The sequence below is a fragment of the Pongo pygmaeus genome, chromosome 2, assembly GCF_028885625.2.
Source record: "Pongo pygmaeus isolate AG05252 chromosome 2, NHGRI_mPonPyg2-v2.0_pri, whole genome shotgun sequence".
Lineage (NCBI taxonomy): Eukaryota > Metazoa > Chordata > Mammalia > Primates > Hominidae > Pongo > Pongo pygmaeus.
This window is the reverse complement of record NC_085930.1, coordinates 84,642,863-84,663,908: the sequence shown is the minus strand read 5'-3', so window position 1 is coordinate 84,663,908 and position 21,046 is coordinate 84,642,863. Positions and strand designations below refer to the sequence as shown.

Below are 21,046 nucleotides of genomic sequence, written 5' to 3'. Positions count from 1 at the left end.
CAAAAACAAAAAAGCAAACACTGCATATTCTCACTCATAGGTGGGAATTGAACAATGAGAACACATGGACACAGGAAGGAGAACATCACACTTCGGGGACTGTTGTGGGGTGGGGGGGAGGGGGGAGGGATAGCATTGGGAGATATACCTAATGCTAGATGACGAGTTAGTGGGTGCAGCGCACCAGCATGGCACATGTATACATATGTAACTAACCTGCACATTGTGCACATGTACCATAAAACCTAAATAATAAAAAAAAAAAAAGAAATCTACCACTGTTTTCTACAAACCTATCTCCAAATACACAAATATACAGAAAAATATATTGACCAAACAGATAAATGTAGTTACTTCTAGAGTGGTGGTCAAAGGGGATTTGCCCATACATAAAATTTAAAACAAGATAGTTTGGGGTAAGGTATTCATATTTTCTTTACTAAGGTAAAGATACTAATAGTCATAACTGCCCTATCAGTACTTTTTAGGTACCAATAAACGTGCTTTGAATATTGTAAAACATTATTCTGGGTTAGACAGAATATAAAAAGAGTTTGTTAGAAGACGTTTGAGGCCTACAGAGGCAAGCAAACACATTGTCTGTAGAGAGCAATCTGTGATTAGCAAAGTCCATTCTCCACAGTACTAAAACTTGTTCGTGGGCCAGCCAATGGGGAAAGATGAAAGTAAGAGACCACATCCCTATCCACAAGCTGTTTACATACAACTGGAAGGCATACATTTTTACAATAACATGGGATGAATGTCATGAACTGGAAGTCCAGGGTGATGCAAGAACTTACAAGAGATTTGAAAGGAGAATAAGAAGAATTAAGCAGACCAGGTGTGTGTCATGGGGAGGAGGGCAATGATTCAGGCAAGGGATATAAATTAGTAATGTGCAGAAATGAAAAGAAATGGGAAGAACTCTGGATTGCCTAGGGTAGAATACTTGAAAGAGAATTGAGACACAGATCTTGCAGGACTCGGCAAGCTATGGTAAAGAACTCCTGGAGTTTATCTTAAAGACAGTGGGAAGCCACTAAAGTGTGGTTTTCAGTATGGGAGTGACATAATCCATTCTGTGTTTGTAGATCATTCAGGCTACAGGACTGAAAGTGGAAGGAGAGGTGTGGCACACTCAGCAAGATCTAAGGGTGGCCCCTAGACTGTGGACATAGCAGTGGGGATGGAGAAAAGTGGGCTGATTTGAGAGACAGCCAGCAGAAATAATGGTTGTCATGTGATTTGGATTCAATTAATAGAGATGATAAATACATTAGACTTCCCCAGCTGGAGGTATAGAAACTTAGCATATTTCTTTTAAATGCCTTTTTTTAAATGTTAAAGATCTTCATCTTTTTTTATAGGTTGACAATCCTTTATCAATAATCCCCAAATCCAAAAAGCTCTGGAAATTGAAAGGTTTTCTGTAAGATGACAGCAAAACCTGACTTGAATTAACATGAAGTTCTTTATTCAGCCTTATCCCATTCTGCATGAATATTCATACATTTTACTGCAGATATAGTTAATATTTCTGTGATTATGGGGTGCAAGTGGAGAGTACAGTAGGTCTGTAAGGTAATAGATGGTATATTTACTATGTTACCCACATAAAATATGAGCAAAGTCTGAATTCAGCAACACATTTGGCCCCCAAAGTTTCTGATAAAGAACTGTAGGTGGAAAATTTCCACTTTCACTTTCGTGTTTTACAGGTGGCTGAGATGGTGCTGATACATACCACTGTAACCACACAGCCCATATAGTTGTGTATGTCTATATGTGTGTTTGGTAGGGGGAATGGGATGCAGGTAAATCAGCCATTCTGTGATCTGGGGTCACTGTGCAGTATGATCTGGAGTTAAGAATGTGTGTGTCTTTTAACTGCTGACCTTTAGACATGCATCAAATGAGACTGGAAATGTTCATTTTCAGGGAGGTTTCATGACACTGCAGAGCAACTGCTAAAGGACTAACCCTGTGTATCTGTTCCCCTGGGGACTGACACTTGTTTCTAACATGGCATCTGCTGGAAGAAGCCAGGGGTATCAAAAGAAATCAATCCCAGGCCTCCACCTACAACCATCAACATTCATATATATTTTTTAACTATTGGCACAGCACTCTGCTAGGGGATTTGGAGATTACAAATGAATGATACATGATTCTAAACTATTCCCAGGGAAGTTGTTCCAAAGAGACTGTCCTATAAATGTCTGTTAAAATGATAAACTAGAAATAAAAGAGAGGATACTAACCTATAACACCAAGCACGAAGTGAGAAAGTCATGCTGCTAATTTTGAGTACAGAGTATAAGAGGAAGGAGAACAGGGCATCAGTGGAAACAATTGCTTTGGTGAGTGAGATTTGGAGACAGGTGGGCAAAAGGAATTGAAGCACATCTTCCCAACTGCCCTATAATATAACTCCCCATTGGTACCCCTTGTGGGACATTATTGAAGACTTATCTTACCATCAAGACATTTTTGGAGTTGTATTTATGTTCACTTTTGGATTGACACTGATCTCAAAGCAACCCTAGGTTTCTTTGGGTTGCAAAGACAGTAAAGTAGGGAAATTCCTGGTGGGTTTTGGCCTTTTTGAAATACCAGAGATACTGACCAGAGAGGTCTTACCTTCAACACAAGAAGGTTGAGCCCGAGTTGTGCCGGCCACCTGTCCCGGGAAGCAAGAGCACTTGACTGTTTGTGACCGCTCTTCTATGCGGTTCTTATTGCAGCACCTGTGCACGGCGACCACCTCACAGGTCCCTTGCTTGATTTGGTGGTGACCTAGTAGGTAATGGGGGAGAAAAACAAACCCAGTGCTGTTAGAAGGAAATGACACCACCGAAACCAAAATGATGCTATGATGACATTTTCCAACTTCCTGTGCTATGCTGATGAGTCTTTGTAACATTTTATTTTGATAACATATTATTTCAAATTTATATAAAGGTGGTGAGAAGAGTGCAAAAAACTTCTGTGAACCTGTGGTAGGCAGAAATGAGGCCTCCAGGATCTTCAACCCCTGGGGTCACACTCATGGTTATGTCACATTAATTACATGATAAAAGAGATTTTGCAGATGTGACTGAGATTGATAGACTTTCTCTTTTTTTTTGAGAGGGAATCTCACTCTGTCACTGAGACTGGAGTGCAGTGGCATGATCTCAGCTCATTGCAACCTCTACCTCCTGGATTCAAGCGATTTTCCTGCCTCAGCCTCCCGAGTAACTGGGATTACAGGTGTGTGCCACCATGCCCAGGTAATTTTTATATTTTTAGTAGAGACAGGGTTTCACCATGTTGGCCAGGCTGGTCTCAAACCCCTGACCTCAAGTAATCTGCCTGCCTCGGCCTCCCAAAGTGCTGGGATTATAGGTGTGAGCCACCGTGACTGGCCAACTGATTGATTTTAAGAGAGGGAGCGTAGCCTGGATTATCCAGGTCGGGCCATTCAGGGCTCAAATGAGCCCTGAAAAGCAGACAGATGAAGAGCTCCAGGTGCCATTGCTGGCTTGAAGATGGAGGGGCCACATGTCAAGGAAATGGAGATCTCAGTCCTACAACCTCAAGAGCTGCCAATAACCAGAGTGAGCCTGGATGCTCATTCTTCCCCAGAGCCTCCTCATAAAGGAATGCAGCCTGCTGATATCTTGAATTTAACCCAATGGTGAGACGCTGATCAGAGAATCCAGCCAGGCAGTGGTAGACTTCTGACCTGCAGAAACGTGGTGCTAAATGTGTGGTACTTTGTTATTAGTTGGCAACTGCTGCTGTAACAGACTTCACCGAGGTTCACCAGTTAATATGTGGCCCCATTTGCTTTATCATTCACTCTCTCATGTTTTTCTAAGCCATTTGAGAGTAAATTTCAGACATGGTACCCCTTTACCCCTAACTACTTCACTGTGTATTTTCTAAAAACAAAGACATAAGGTTACATAATGATTAAAGATAGAAAATTTGACATGATACAATGCTACTATGTAATATACAATCTATATTCAAATTTTGCCAATGTCCCAATAATGCCTTTTATAGCTATTTTCCCCCTGCTTAGAATCCAACCAAGGTGCATGCATTGCATTCAATTGTCACATTTCATTAGCCTCCTTTATTCAGAAACTCCTCCTCAGTCTTTCTTTCTTGATCTTGACATTTTTCAAGACTTACATGCCAATTATTTTGCAGAATGTCCCTCAGTATGGATTTGCGTGATGCTTCCTCTTGATAAGATTCAAGCAATGCATTTTTAGCAGATTGTCCCAGAAGTGATTCTATATTCTTAGTGCATCATATCAGGAAACACCCAATGTCCTTTCGTCCCATTATCAGTGCTATTACCTTTAATTAAATGGTTAGGATGATATCTGTCAGCCTTCTCCATTGTAAAGGTATTATTTTTCCCTTTATATTAGTAAGCATTTTGAGGGAGATATATTAGTGAGACTATGAATATATCCCATTCTTTATCAAACTTTCACCTACAGTTTTAGTACCCATTGATGATTTCCACCTGAATCAATTATCAATATGATAGTTGTAAGACTGATTCTGTGTTAATGTTCAAATTGTCCCAGATCTGAGCAGGAGGAGACCCTTCAAATTGTCCCAGATCTAGGTAGGAGGAGCTGTGTCATATTCTCATCATTCTTTGAGAACTTACTAACCTTCTGACCCTCAAGATGTTCCAGACTTACCTGGTATTTTCCCTGCCCCCATAATTTCTTCAAGAATCCTTGATTACTTTTCATGGGGCATCAGACTTAGAAACCCGAAGCTCAATGTGTAGGTTTACTCATTACAACTAGGGAGTGATTCAGGCCCTTTCAGCAAACAGGTCAAGGAAATATGTGTGCAGGTACAGCATAAGTACACACTGACATCTCCAATTCCAATCAGCACCACAGTTTCTTGCTACTCTCCCAACAACTCTCTATAACTCCCATCACCAACCACCTGAATTCCATCATCCTGTGATAAAATAGTTTCTGTATTGCACATGTACTTAAGGGTAATTTACACTGGAATCCATTTACCAATTAAGAGTCTTTTGTTAGAACAACAGAAACTGATTTGAGCTAACTTAATGCAAAGAAACTTTACTGGAAGATCAGGAGTTTGTAGAACAAAGAGTGAATGTAGCTAACCGTAAGTGGAACTACTCTCATGGCTCAACCTGAATGAGTAATTCCACTCCGAATCTGTCATTCTGCTCCACGTGTCAGTTCTAGGAAAGGGTGCATCTGACTGGCCTGGCTTAGGTCACATGTCAACTGTGGCTGCCACCTTCTAAGATGCTCCCCTGTCATCCCCACCACCAAGTATTCACACGTTTGTGCAGTCCCTTTGCACATGGTACCAGGGTTGGTCTATATGACCAAAAGCATGCAGCAGATGTGCTGGTTTGTCAAGTCCAAAATTAGGTGGCTGTCATCTCCAGGCCCTCAGATCACTCACTCAGGGGAAACCCTGGCACGAGCAGCCCTACAGACAGGCCCAGGTGGTAAGAAACTGAAGTGTCCCGGCAACAGCCGCATCAGTAAACTTGCAAACAGACTCCTTGCGCAGGCCCCTCCCACATTAAACCAGAGTTGGTCTGTGTGACAACAGCATACCACAGCAGAAGTGATGGTTTGCCATGTACACGATTAGTTGATAAGACAATGGCATGCTCACTCATGTGTTCATCATCTGTCCTGGGGAAACCATGTTGTGAGCAGCCCTATGCAGTGGCCTACATAGCCAGGAACTACAGTCTACTGCCATTGGTCACATGGATAAGTGTGGAAGTGGATCCTACAGCCCCAGCCAACAGCATAACTACACTCTCATGGGAAATCCTGAGCCAGAACCACCCAGCTAAGCCACTCCCAGATTCCTGATGTGCAGAAGCTGTGTGTGAGATAATAATGTCTGTTGATTGTTTTAGGTTTCCAAGATTTCGGGTAATTTGTTACACAGCAGTAGATAACCAATACACCAACTCTGGCTATACCAGGCTGGGAAGACTTACCTTTGCTCTGATAAAAATAACATAAACAAGATTGTAGAGGTTCTGTTCAGAAATTATATGTAAATGGATGTATCTGAAAATCATGAACACACTTGAGGGTACTTGAAAAAGTTATCTTTCCTTAATAAATTGTTATGTGAATAGTAAGCAATTTCATCTACTCATTGAAAGAGGTTTCCCCGCGGATTCCCACTGGTTAATGCTTTGCTTGGTTTCTGTTGGTGCATGTGTTTCAAAATAAAACCAATTTTAAAATATTCCATGATTCACACTTCTTATCCATAAAGACAGGCTTTCCAAACAATAACCTCGATATTATTCTGAATGTTTTCTGGACCATCCCTGTCATGCCATCTTCAATGTTGATGGCAGGAAAATTCAATTACTGGTGAGAACAAATGCTAAGGCGAAGTTTCGTTTGTAAAATGCACACAGACAGAACCAGTACCCAGAGAATCAAACTACCAGCAAGAGACAAAGTTTTCAATCTACTACTTAAGAAAGCATGAATATGGAGAAGTGATTTGAATGATAAACCTAATTAAATGTTCATAACAAGAGCGTTGATTTCCCATAGGTAGTTGTATACAATTGTAAAATTAAACAGTAATTATAATGTCAGTAAAGTCGTATGAAACTTTAGCACTGAGTGAGCAGAAAAGTAAGGGCTGGGAAAGGTTGGAGGGGAGATCCTGTCTTTGGTTTCCAAATGCAAATCAGCAACTTTCAGTCAAACATTCCCTGACAGCTAATGACTAGCAATGAGCAGGGGCCAGGATGATTCTTTCACAGTTATCTCTCAGGAAATGTCCTCCCATTGGTCATTGTCTCAGTCTGCTTGGGCTGCCATAACAAAATACCATAGACTTGGTGGCTTAAACAACAGAAATGTATTTTCTCACAGCTCTGGAGACAGAGTCCAAACTTAAGATGTCAGCCTGTCCAAATCTTGGTGAGAGCTCTCTTCCTGGCTTGCAGTCACCTTCTTGCTGTGTCCTCACATGGAGGACAGAACAAGCTCTGGTGTCTCTTCCTCTTTTTATAAGGACACTAGTCCTGTCAGATTAAGGCTATGCCCTTAAATGACCTCATTTACTCTTTATCACCACCTCACAGGCCCTCTCTCCAAATATAATCACATTTGGGGTTAGGACTTCAGCATATGAATTTTGAGAGGATACATTCAGTCCATTACAAACCATCATGCCTTGGTTAGATTACTAAATGACCCTTGAGAGTCTGTAATGAAAGCAGCTTTAAACCCCACTAAGAAAATGAAAAATATATGTGTCAGTAACTTCTTGGAGCAGTCAAGAAACGATCTGGATGTTCAGTAATGCTATGATTTACTTAGAACTCTGTTGCTATATAACCATCCACAAGTACAAATGGATTATTTTCTATTCAAACTTAGAACTGGGCCACAGTGCCCTCAATTATCAGCTTGCCTGATCCAGAATTTTAATTATTTATACAGCACCAACTATTGTATTTCACTTATTTTAAGATACATTTTTTTTTCACCTTTTAACATATCAGGAGGTAACATAACTAATAGCACCTTACAATTATAATTGACACTGCTTTTCCTTCTTAGGAATACACATTATAGTGGTATATCTCACAACTGATGGCATCTTAGATTTGATAAAATATAGGTTTTAGGTACTGTTTGAATTTTTTTTTTTTTTTTTTTTTACAAATATCCTGTGCAATCTTATAAAAATGCTATGGGGTAGGTACTATTTTTTAATCCGATTTTATCTTTAAGAAAATGTACAAAAATTAACTAATTCACCCAGGGCCTCATAACTAGAGATTGAGAAGAGGTGAGATTCAAACCAAAAGATGAAGGAAAGGTTCCCCTCTTGCTTTATAGCTTGTATTTTACCAAGTAGAGCCAAAAATGGCATCTCCACCTCAGCAAGTCATGGGACATAGCTCAGTTTCCCACTGACAACATCTTTTTCTATTTGATGACGGTGTTTGTGTGATTCCACAGTCTTTTTAGAAATTTGTGTATTGGTGACAGTGGACAATTGATGTGGTTTGACTGTGTCCCCACCCAAATCTCATCTTGAATCGAAGCTCCCACGATTCCCACCTGTCGTGGGAGGGACCTGATGGGAGGTAATTGACTCATGGGCATATGTCTTTCCCATGCTGTTCTTGTGATACTGAATAAGACTCATGAGATCTGGTGGTTTTATAAAGGGGAGTTCCCCTGCACACACTCTCTTGCCTGCTGCCACGTTAAGACGTGGCTTTGCTCCTCCTTCACCTTCTGCCATGATTGTGAGGCCTTCCCAGCCTTGTGGAACTGTGAGTCCATTAAACCTCTTTTCCTTTATAAATTACCTAGTTTTGGGTATGTCTTTATTAGCAGCATGAGAATGAACTAATGCAACTATGATCTTTGAATAAGGATATATTTTTATTTCTTTGTACTTTCCTGGCACAGGAGGTAGGTACTCGGCAACAGGTACTTAAAGTTGCTCAAAGCCTGATGGCAGAAAATAAGGATCCAGTGTGAATGGCGCATAGAAATTGCTGCTTATAACTGTTTGAGCAGCTCATGTTATAACATTGTATTAGTTAAGGTTCTCCAGAGAAATAAGACCAATTGGATGTACACATGGAGAAAAAGAGAAGTATTTTAAGGAATTGTCCCGTGCAATTATAGTAGTAGGCAAGTCCTAAGATCTGCAGTCTGCAAGATGGGGACTCAAGAGAGCCATCTGTCTAATTTCAGTCCAAGTCCAAAGGCCTGAGAACCAGGAGAGCCAATAGTGTCATTCCCATCTGAAGGTCAGCAGTCTTAAGACCCAGCAAAAGCCGATGTTTCAGTTCAAGTCTGAAGGCAGGAAAAGACTTATATCCCAGCTCAAAGGCAGTCAGGCAGGAAGAATTCTCTCTTACTCAGGGGTAGAGCAGCCTTTTTATTCTATTCAGGTCCTCAGCAGATTGGATGAGGCCCACCCACATTTGAAAGGGCCATCTGGTTTACTCAATCCATTGATTCAAATGTTAATCTCATCCAGAAACATCCTCCCAGATACACTGGGAATAATTTTTACCAAGTATCTGGGTACCTCATGGCCCAGTCAAGATAACACAGAAAAGTAACCATCACAGATCTCTTACAACCATGTATGACATATAGTATTGTAGGATGGGAGAAAAATAAAAGCTGAAACAGACAAGCAGCTGAAACTAGCAGCTCTTGTTATAAACTTAATTCTCTAAAAAGGTACAGGGGGGATGCCTTGTTCAATAAGCCTGGTACCAGAGAGTGGCCACTTCAAGTAAATTCACTTAAAACAAAGATGAATTTTTCCTCTAAAACAGCAGGGGAACATAATGGTGTGGCGATCCATCTTGAAAACTGAAGCTAAATATTGAGAACATAACATGAGGCCCATGCAGTAAGTGAGAAGTTGCAGATGAAACTTCTCATATGGAGTTTACTTTAAGTTTTGAAGTGTGAATTGGAGCAGGCAAGACTGCGTTATCCAGAAATGGGGCTGCTCCTAGGAGGGAAACTGGACAAAGCAAAAAACAAAACACTGTCCCCTTCATGCTGTTAATCCTTTCAGTGGCTAAGCTACTTCCCTTCTGGCTTTGTCTGGGTGGGCAGATGGGGGGTAGATGGGTAGGTACTTATTTCTATTTATTTTACCAACTCTTACGTACAGCATACTATATGCCAGAGACTGTTCTTGGTGCTCTTTGAGACATATTTTTTAAGTGGGGAAACTTGAAACTGTTACTCGATTCCTTTCCACACTTCTGAAATTGCAATCGGGTTGCATATTTTCTGTTCAAAAAAGAAGACTTAAAATACTGGCAGGGCTGTAACATGCGAGATGCCTGTTTCCTCATTCACCAGAATAGTTGATGTAGACACCATTAAAAGTGTTATGATAATCCTTACAACAAAAATTGATTGCTTCAGGACTGCTATAGAGGATGGATTAACTTTATCTGAAGAGTAAATAGCTTAAATACATATCTTTTTTTCTTATTAAATATACTTTTAAGAAAAGTTTCAAACAATAGAAAAAATAACCATTTGTCCCAGTGCAGACAGGGCTTTTCTATCGTGAAAGGGATAAAATACAAAACCACATCTGCAATAGAAGTTCTTCAGGTGAAACTACTTGAAAGCTAATAGAGACACAGAAAGCATCAGATTAGGGAGACTTTCTTTATGCTATTATTTCCCTTGCATCCTTCTCCTTTTGTTCAAATCCTTTATCCCCTTCCTCCTCCTGCCCAGCACTAGAAAATACACCCTCAAAGAGAAGTCTCACACTCCACTGATCTTCTTAGAAGGCATTTGTTTGATTTGAGTGTGGTTTTCTGTATGGCATTTTCAGCCTATCCTCTCCACGGGAGCAGAACAGAGGAAAAAGAAGGCTAAATACAAGATTTCACGAAATGAAAGCAGAAAATGAGGCCACGGATAGTGGCTTCCCTTGGCAAACATGCCCAGTATTCCTAGTTGCAGTTCTCTCGTAAATCTCAACTTTCTTCTCTTATCCCTATCCCAACTTGGCTTTTAATCAAGAAGGAAGACATCACAGTGTAGAAGACGATAGTAGCCATTTGATGGACAAACTTGGTAGTTTAGTTGTGAAGACAAATATCCACTGAGCCCTTACTATGTGCTAGGGCCTCTGCCAGGTGTTGAGGATAGGACAGTAGAAAAGAGAGACACCTGTGGTCTCAACAAGTAGAGATGCCAAATGGAATTATCTGACTGTTCTCCTAAGATGGAAGTGGATTTATCTTTACCTGCTGGTAACAAAAGACAGGGTATTGAACTTAAGAGTCAAAAGAACTGAGCTGGAATACTAGCTTCCAGACTTAGGTAATTTGATTAAGCCTTTCAATCTTGTATTTCGCATATGTAAGTAGTATATGACAATTATGAAGTTTAAATAAAGTGCTTAATGAACACAGTGAACTACTTGAAACACTGTAGATACTGAATAAATGCCTTTTGGCTTTTATTACATATTTATTCAATAATTATTTGCTAAAAATTTTCTCTTTGACAAGCACATGCTAACACTGAACAAAATCAGCAAAAAAAAATCATCTTCCTTGAAGATCTTTCATATTTTAGTGACAGAAAAAACACAAAGCAAGAAAGGTGCAATTTAAAATAAGAAGAGCCTAAGAAACTAACATTTGAATACTGAGTGAAACATTAAAGCTGTTGAAAAGAAAAAAGCCTTGCAAAATCTGAGGGGAAATGCCCTTGTGACTAGAGCTGTGTCAGAGAAGAAACAATAAGGAGATGATGCCAGAAAGATAATGAAAGGTGTGTGGATGATTACATGGGCCCCATGGATCACTATAGAGGCTAGGGCTTTTACTCAAAGTGGGGTGAGAAGCCACTGGATATTTTGAGCTTATAATGACTTAATGTGTCATATATTTTAAAAGAATCTACTGTGATCAGAGCAGATTAAAGAGGGGCAAGGATGGAAGAAGCAGCGACACCATCTCCTGCCACAGTAATCCCTGGAAAGCTGGTGGTGGCTTGGACCAATGCGGTAGCAGTGGAGGTAGGAAGAAGAGGTTGGATTCTGGATGTAGAGGCTTCTAGATGTGGAGATTCTGGATGTTAAGAGGCTAACTCCAAAGTTTCGGGTTTGAACAAGAAGAATGGGGTCATCCCTTAAATAAACCAGAGAAAACTAGGAGCTTGGTTGTTAAATTTCATATTTTAATTAGACACCTAACTGAGAGAAGTCCAGACATTTAAGTCTGGAGTTCAAGAGACAAGTCTGGCTTTAGGAAAGACAATTGCTCATTATTGGCATATGTATCTAGTATTAAAGCCATGAGACTAGATAAAATCCCAGAGGGAAAAACTGTAGCTAGAGGATAAAGAAAAAGATTACCTCTATGTTAAGAGCTGGGAAAGCCATTGGTAGCCTTAATTTTTTAAAAAAAAAAAAAAAAAAAAAAAGGTGGCAGAAGAATGGAGGTAAATCTTGATTGGAATGGGTTTGAGAGAGAGCAGAACTGAGAAATTGTAGACAATAACTATAATGACTATTTGAGAAATGGTGTTATCAAGGGAAGGAGAGAAATGAGAATGCCACCAATAGGATATACAGATGTTAGCTAGCATTTTTAAGATGTGGGAAATTACAGCATATGTGTATGCTATGGGGGAAAATCTCATCAAGATGTCTGAATAGGTAGAAGGCAATGGGTAGAGCATCAAAGGAAAGGCTTTATAGGAGCATAGATAGCTTATTTACAGTCTTCCTCTCCCCAGTTTTTGATACATTACACTTGCAGCAGCTGGTCTATTTGCAGGGTATGGTTTTTGCTATGCACTTCTTAAATTCATCAGAATAAAGTATGCCTTGCCCACATAAAACTAGTCCCCACTCAACAACAGGTGCTGTCCTGTTAAGTCTGTCTATCTCTCAGTGACTGTCTAAAATATCCTATGATGCAAATATTACAAAAGATGAAGAATCTCATAAAGTCAATAAAAGTGATGTTGGGGCCGGGCACAGTGGCTCACGCCTGTAATCTCAGCACTGTGGGAGACTGAGGCAGGCAGATCACTTGAGGCCAGGTATTCAAGACAAGCCTGGCCAATATGGCAAAACTCGTCCGTACTAAAAATATGAAAATTAGCCGGGTGTGATGGCACATGCCTGAAATCCCAGCTACTCAGGTGGCTAAGGCATGAGAATCACTTCAACCCAGGAGGTGGAGGTTGCAGGGAGCTGAGATCGTGCCACTGCACTCCTACCTGGGCAACAGAGTGAGGCTCCTTTTTTTCCTTTTTCTTTTCGAGACAGAATGATGTTTGAGAGCTGCTTGAACACCATTCGTAGCTATTAACTGAGAATTTGGCAGATTTAGGTCAACTATTGAAGATGAGAAAGTCAACTGAAATATTCCAAAGAGAGTGATTTAAGTAGCAAAGGCCTAAAGAGAGACCTTTAGGAAAATTGGTGAGGCTCTTGAATGCTTTTGTGAACATCTATGATCATGTGGCAAAAGGTAATTGTAAAACGGAGGATGATATATTAGACTATATTACATTATTTCCCCTGAAAAGCCATGTAGCAAAATCCAGTCTAAGAATTATATCCCAGCTCTCTTTCGCTTTTCCACTTAGAGCCTTCTTCCTACACCCAAAAGAAATAATGTATTTCCTAACTTTGATATATTTCAAGGAAAATTTCTCATCTGCTTGGAACACTGTCTTTGTGAGATTATTACTGTTCGATTCTAATAGATATTACAAGAAAAGTTATTCAATGGGTCAAAAATCAACACACAAAAAAATACTATATTCTAACCAACATTCCTCAGTCACTTACCTTACTTTTTAAGATATCTAAAAACCTCCCAAGCTCATCACTTCTGATAAGTCTTAAAATCTGTCTTCCCTTACTACTCAAAACACTACCTTTTCTAAGGACTTTCTTTTTGTCAGTTTTCTTAATCAGAAGTCCACTATCTGTTTACCACTTTTTTTCTAATAATATCATAGATTTGAAAGTTCATAATATCTCAAGATGATAAACACCATGGAATAAATTCTCTGAGAGGATCTCATCATTAGGTAAACCTTGGTCTTTAGTATGTATGACAGACTACACACACATACAAGCATGCATACACATGAACTAGAAATAGCTTCCTCTTTACAAGAGTTGATTTAAATAAATAACATATACTTTCAAATGTTATACTGAGATACAACTTACTTCTTAGTGAACCTAATCCACTTATATTTTGTAAATATTCCATCAAACTGTGTTATGAACTGTACTGAATTTGTCCCCTACAAATTCGTTATGTTGAAACCCTAGCCCTCAGTAGGACTGTATTTGGAGACAGAGCTTTAGGGGGGGTAATTAGGGTTAACTAGGTCATAATAGTGGTCCTAATCTGATAGCACAAGTGTCCTCAGGGGAAGAGACATCAGAGAGCTCATTCTTCCCCATACCCACACAGAGAAAGAGGCTATGTGAAAACATAGCAAAAAGACAACCGTCTGCAAGCTAGGAAGAGAGCCCCCACCAGAAACTGAACTGCCAGAGGTCCAAGATCAACAACTTCTTGAAGTTGTCAGACTTCTAGCCTCTAGAACTATAATAAGATAAATTTATTTTGTTTAAGCTGTCCAGACTGTGGTATTTACGGAAGCCCCCACTGACTAATACACTGTCATTTAGTAATTATAACTTCATAGGCTGAAAAAAGGTGAAATGCTGCATATTAGGGAGTATCACACTGGAAAAATAATTGAGCAAAACAAATCACTCATGTTTCTGAAAAGTCTCTCTCTGTGTGCTTATATATGTAGTAAATTGGCTTTTTAACCCAATTCATTGTAGATCACTGGGAAATATCAATAAGATATGATCTTTGTTTAAACCAAGTCTGCCTCAGTTTGTATCAACATAGATTATTACAATAGCAAGTTGTATTAGAAAATGGTCTTATTCTTGAAAAACGTATGTGGTTTGTCACTTACCTTCAAAAAATTCAGAAATAAAAGAAAGCTAGATAGGCAGATATGTAATTAGTAGTTCTAATATGGTAGAATGTAAACAAGTGGCAAATCTAGTAAGGAATATAAAGATGTTCATTGTACTTTTAATGTTTCTTTAAATTTGAGAAATTTCCAAATAAAGAGTTGGGGGAGAAAAGTTAACATTACAAAATATAGCTAGAAGCCATTATAAAAGTAAAGGCCCCAGGCTCCCCTGTTTAAATAGCTGGTCTGCCATCTCTGTACTTCTACAGGATTTTCAACAAGTGGTTTCACTTCTCTTTGCCTTGGTTTCCACAGCTGCAAAATAATAAACCTTAGAGGTCTGATGTGAGGGTAAAGACTAATATAGATAATATGCTGAAATGGCACCTGGTATGTAGTAAGTGCACAATAAATAGTAGAATAGTAATAAAATTAGTAATAAAAATATCACAACTATTATTACTATAAGCTATTTAAACTACTAAACTGGTAAGATCTGGAAATAAATATAAAAAGAATTTGATTCAATTGGTTGTTGTTGTTTATACTTCTCAGAATAAAGAAAAAGTAAATGCCTTCTAGGAGAAAAAAAAAATCAATATTACAATGGCCCCCTTACCCAACTGCTGCTCATTGAATTTAAGATTTGAGATAGTTGGCAATCTTTAATTTTTTTCCCCACCTGGTGCATTACTTCCTTTATTTCCCTCCCAGGTATTCAGTCAATGAATTAAACCCTCAGCTCTCTCACCAGAAGCCAACTCATGCCAAATTTAGGGTATCTCCAATGATATGATACGTCCAGACTGTGATATTTATGGAAGCCCCCACTGACTAATACACTGTCATTTAGTAATTATAACTTCATAGGCTGAAAAAAGGTGAAATGCTGCATATTAGGGAGTATCACACTGGAAAAATAATTGAGCAAAACAAATCACTCATGTTTCTGAAAAGTCTCTCTCTGTGTGCTTATATGTGTAGTAAATTGGCTTTTTAGCCCGATTCATTGTAGATCACTGGAAAATATCATGACTCTCATCCCTGTTGCAATGGACTGTACTGGGTACTCCAGTTCCTGTGTGTCTGGCTCTGGTTTTACTATTGCCTAGTGCTTGTAAAGGTTTCAAACTCAGCAGGGCCACTAGTGGAGAGGAAATCAAATGAAGTGGCTCCCCATGCTCAGTCCATCACAGTGAATACCTTGCTTCCGAGAGAGCATAGTTGCAAAGACGCAGAAAAGACTGCAAAAAACTCTCTATTTGGAGGCAGTTGACAAGCAGGGCACTGACACTGCCCTTCACTGGCATCCTCCCTCTTACCCTAATCATCCCCCTTTCCCAGCATCCCTGCAAAAGCAGAGTGACAGCCAAGCGTGTGGTTAACCAAAAGACAAAGAAGCCAGAAGGAGCAGTGAAATTGCTTGTGTTCAGTTTCAAAGAACTGTTAAAAACCTATATATATCATGTTTAGAATAAAGCCAAATGGAGAGTTAGAAGATAAAAATAAACAAAAGGACTTGTTTTAGTCCTTATAAGTCCTTTTCAATACGTGCATTTGTGATTTCAGCAACATTTTGTCCACAGTTGGATAGATTTCTTATTTGTTCTTCTACTAAATTTGTATGCAGGACCATCTCAGTGAAAAAAATAAATAAATCTCTGTATGTATAATGTAGAAATTGGTGATAAGTTTCTACTTGTACATTTTAAATATAAAAAGTATATTTGTATCGTTAACATTTTCCCTTAGGAAATTTTGTTCTATTTTAGCCCTAAGTAAAATAGGCTCCAGCAATAAGCTGCATTTTTTTTTATCATAACCTAAACAATATTTTAGGTGTTAAACTCTCTCTTACAAATGCTATTTTTGTTTACACACTATACATGTCATTAAGTATCTAAGTCCAGAATTAAAATATGAGAATGCTACTCTCATGTGGCACCATGAATCTCTCCTTAATAGCACTTAGCAGAACCAGATTTCAATTGATTTTTAAATTTCTAATTCTAGTTAAAGATGGCAGAGTAACCGCCTGTGTGTATCTTCTCTCTTTCCTAAGACCCCACTAAAACCAAAGAAAAGGAAAACATAAGATCTGAACTCAGAAGAGCAAAGTACAGAAGTGGACACATCAGCTGTTGACAGACATTTAATAGCCTTTTGGAGGATGGAAAGCAGGTGGATTAGGAGTGACTGACTGAGACAGGCAGAAGTGGATACTGAGGGGAAGAGACTGACTCACTTTAAAGGACCTCAATAGGTGCTTCAATGCATGGGGCTGACAGCAAGAGGCCTAGCTGACCATCAGTGTACTCAAAAATAAGTCCGTTAGTCACTATTCCTGTCCATATTCAGAGAGTCCATGCTTCCATAAAAAAGGTACAATGCTGGGAGAAAGTCTCCAATATGAAAGAGACCAAAATAAATAAACAGAAAAGATAGAACTAGAGAATGGAGAATCAATGACAAGGAACAGAAAAGCACCTAAGCATACCAATAATAGTAGTACTACTCAAAAAGGAGAGAAAGAGAAGGAGAAAGAGATAATGATTAGCACTTACAATATGCCAGGTACCTAAAGTTTATATATACTTCCTCATGAGTTTTATATATGTGAAATCAAATAGAGAATGAATACACTCACCTGCACACATACACACACATATATAGTCTCATTAAGTCTTTGATAATAGGGACAGTAAGGGAAAAAGACAAAGTTTCATAAGGTCATCGTCAAATACTCTTAAAAAAAATCTCACACATCAAATCCAGGTAATAAGGATTCTCAAACAATGCTGTTAACCTTTCTGCTATGATACTTCTCAGAGAGATGTATGTACAGATACTACAAATGCTATGATGAAAAAATCAATCAGACAATAATACAAAAGCATTCTTAAATTTTTTAATAGCTAAAATCAATTTTTCCTAAAAAAAAAAACTCAGAAAATTCCAAAAGCAAAGATAAAGAGATGGAAATTATGAAAGCAAACAGAAAATACTTAGAGAAACAATCCAGATGACCCCGAATCCTATTTCAGAGATAAAGAACAACTATAAAAAGCAGAGTAAAGATACCACCAAAGAAAGAATACATATCCAAGATCAGAAAGACTTGAATTCAGTTAGTGCCCAGAAACACAGGATGAAGAGCAGACCTACACCAAGGTGTTTACTCATGGAATTCAAATTTTTTGGGATAACAAAAAGAAAATTGTGAGAGCTTTGAAAAGCCAAGGGAAACAAATATTAACATGTGGAAAAAGAAATAAAACAATTTTATTATACTTATCAAAAGTAACACTGTATGCTAAAAACCAATGGACTCAGGCTTTTAAAAGTCTGAAAAAGATTTCCACACCCAACAAAACTATCAATAAAGCATGAGACTCTTAGCAAATATATCACATCCTGCCTAAAAACTTTTATTTTTTTGTTTTTAATATTTTATTTATTTCAATAGCTTTTGGAGTACAAATGGTTTTTGGTTACATGGGTGAATTGTATAGTGGTGAAGTCTAAGATTTTAGTGCACCCATCACCTAAGTACTGTACTCAAAACTTTTATTTTCATTAACACAATTATTTAAGAATTTGCCAGAGGATATGCTATAGCAAAATAAAAGGGTAGAGTTAGAGAGAGATACGGGACCCAGGAATCAAGGAATCCAATTCAAAAGAGTGGCGAAAGGAAGCCCCAGACTCAGTTTTTCAACTAGCCAGTACAGAAGAGAAAGCCGGAATAGAAAAGAAAGCCAGAATGGAAATGATCTCGGGAACGATAGGAAATTTCATAAAATGCATAAGCTACAAACATTTACGCATGCAAATAAAGCAGTTAGAAACAGAAAAACTATCCAAGAAAGGTAACACTATATATTAATAAGAGGTTATAAGTAAAATCTAAAGTTGATGTATCAATAAATTGCAATGTATAAATATTGATTAGAAATATGGTGTTAATATACAATATATAAAAAGAGAGCAGTAATTGCAACTGAACAGTGGAATTTGGGACACAGAAAGATGAGGGAGTTAATTTTTCAAATATATACCAGCATAATTTTGATAAATCTGATTATAGATTTCAAAATCTAACCAGACAGATAATTCTCAAGCCATAGTATCTTACATTCATAGGTAAGTCCTTATATGTATACATACAAATATATATATATTTCCACATATCACACATACATATGTGCACACACATATATGCATACACGCACAAGAATTGATTCCTTTGCATTTGATAAATATTTCTAAAAATCTGTACATTTTCTATCCTTAGTACTTTTTTTCCTATACTGCTAAGGTTATTTTCAGGTTAAAAAAAATCAAATCTTTATTTGCTACACTTTTCAGATTTACTTAAAGCAGCCAAACACCCACATGCACACACAACTTGTTATAAGAATACTGACTAACAATTGTTAAAACCTCCAAAATACAAGATCCCCAAAGCACAGGCAGGAAAAGCAAAAATAGATAAATAGGATTACATCAAACTAAAAGGCTTCCATGTAACAAAGGAAACAATCAGAGTGAAGAGATGACCGCAGAATGGGAGAAAATATTTGCAAACCATACATCTGATAAGGGGTAAGATCCAGAATATATAAGAAACTCAACTCAATAGTAAAAAAGGCAAATAATCCATTGAAAAATAGGCAAAAGACGTAAATAGACATTTCTCAAAAGATGACATACAAATGGCCAACAGGTATATGAAAAAATGCTCAGCATCACTAATCATCAGGAAAATGCAAATCAAAGCCACAATGAGACATCACCTCACTCCAGTTAGAATGCCTATTATCAAAAAGACAAAAAATAATAAATGCATGGCTGTGGAGAAAATGGAGTGGTTATACACTGTCAGTGGGAATGCAAACTAGTACAGCCATTATGGAAACCAGCATGGAGGTTCCTCAAAAAACTAAAAATGGAAGACTATCTCATGTTCTAGCAATCTCACTACCTGGTATGTATCCAAAAGAAATAAAATCATATGCCAAAAAAAATAGCTGCAGTGTTTATTGCAACAGCATGAAGAACCAAGATATGAAATCAACCTAAGTGTCCATCAGTGGATGAATGGGTAAATAAAATATCGTATATATACACAATGGCATCCTATTGGGTCATTTAAAAAAGTTAAATCCTGTCATTGGAGACAACATGGACGAATCTGGAAGACATTATGTTAAATGAAATAAACCAGGCACAGAAAGACAAATCCTGCATGATCTGACTCATATGTGCAATCTAACCATGCTGAACCCATAACAGTAAAACGGTGGGAACAAGAGCTAAGAACAGGAGAGGGGAGGAGGAGATGGGGAAGAGATTGGTCAGTGGCTACAAAGTTAGTTAGAGACGATAAATTCTGGTGTTCTATTGCAGGGGTCCCCAACCTCCAGCCATGAACAGGTACCAGTTTGTGGCCTGTTAGGAACTGGGCTACACGGCAGCGGGTAAGCGGCAGAAAAGTGCTTCATCTGTATTTACAGCTGCTCCCCATTGCTTGCATTACTGCCTGAGCTCTGCCTCCTGTCAGATCAGCAGCAGCATTAGATTCTCACAGGAGCACATGAATCCTACTGTAAACTGCACATGGGAGGGATCTAGGTTGCATGCTTCTTATGAGAATCTAATGCCTGATGATCTGTCACTGTCTCTACTCACTCCCAGATGGGACCAGCTAGTTGCTGGAAAACAAGCTCAGGGCTCCCACTGATTCTAGATTGTGGTGAGTTGTATAATTATTTCATTTTATAGTACAATGTAATAATAATAGAAATAAAGTACACAATAAATGTAATGTGCTTCAGGCATCCCCAAACCATCCTCCCACTCCAGTCCCTGGAAAAATCGAGTTCGATGAAACCAGTCCCTGGTGCCAAAAAGGTTGGGGACCACTGTTTTACTGCACAGTAGGGTGACTATGATTAACAGTAGTGTATATTTCAAAATAGCTAGAAGAAAAGATTTTGAGCATCTTTACTACAAGGAAATAATAAATGCATGAGGTGGTGGATACGCTACCATACCCTGATTTGATTTTTACACAATGTATACATGTATCGAAACATCACACTATACCCCATAAATATGTACAATTATTGTGTGTTAGTAAAAACCAAAAAATTCCCCCAAAAAATGCAGAAATCCCACCAAGTAGCATCCTTATAATATTTAATTGCTTAACAATCTTTTCTTGCACACCATCTCTTAGGCTGTAAGCTCTATAAGGGCAGGGAACACAACTCCTTTATTTGTGGATGGATCCCTGTAGTAAACAGTAAATTCTTTTCAAATTCAGGAATTAATCTTTTTAATCCTCTTTTTCATACATGGCTTACACTAACACAGAAAACAACTGCCACATAAAAGCTCTATCAATGGCCACAGAACTGCCAGGGGTACCTTACTATCATGAAAACCCAGGAAAAATATCCCTGTGTAGGACTGTGCCCAACCTC

At 38.4% G+C, this 21,046-nt stretch overlaps 1 protein-coding gene across 7 annotated transcripts in view; it reads right to left on the bottom strand.

The window, feature by feature from the left end:
- The window catches only part of TAFA4 (TAFA chemokine like family member 4), a 236,839-nt gene that overhangs the window by 24,450 nt on the left and 191,343 nt on the right, over positions 1 to 21,046 (bottom strand). For all 7 annotated transcript variants that reach the window (XM_063661409.1, XM_063661407.1, XM_063661408.1 and 4 more), the window contains one exon: positions 2,644 to 2,799. In XM_063661409.1, the coding sequence (XP_063517479.1) occupies positions 2,644 to 2,799 (156 nt within the window). The remainder of the gene's footprint in view (positions 1 to 2,643; positions 2,800 to 21,046) is intronic.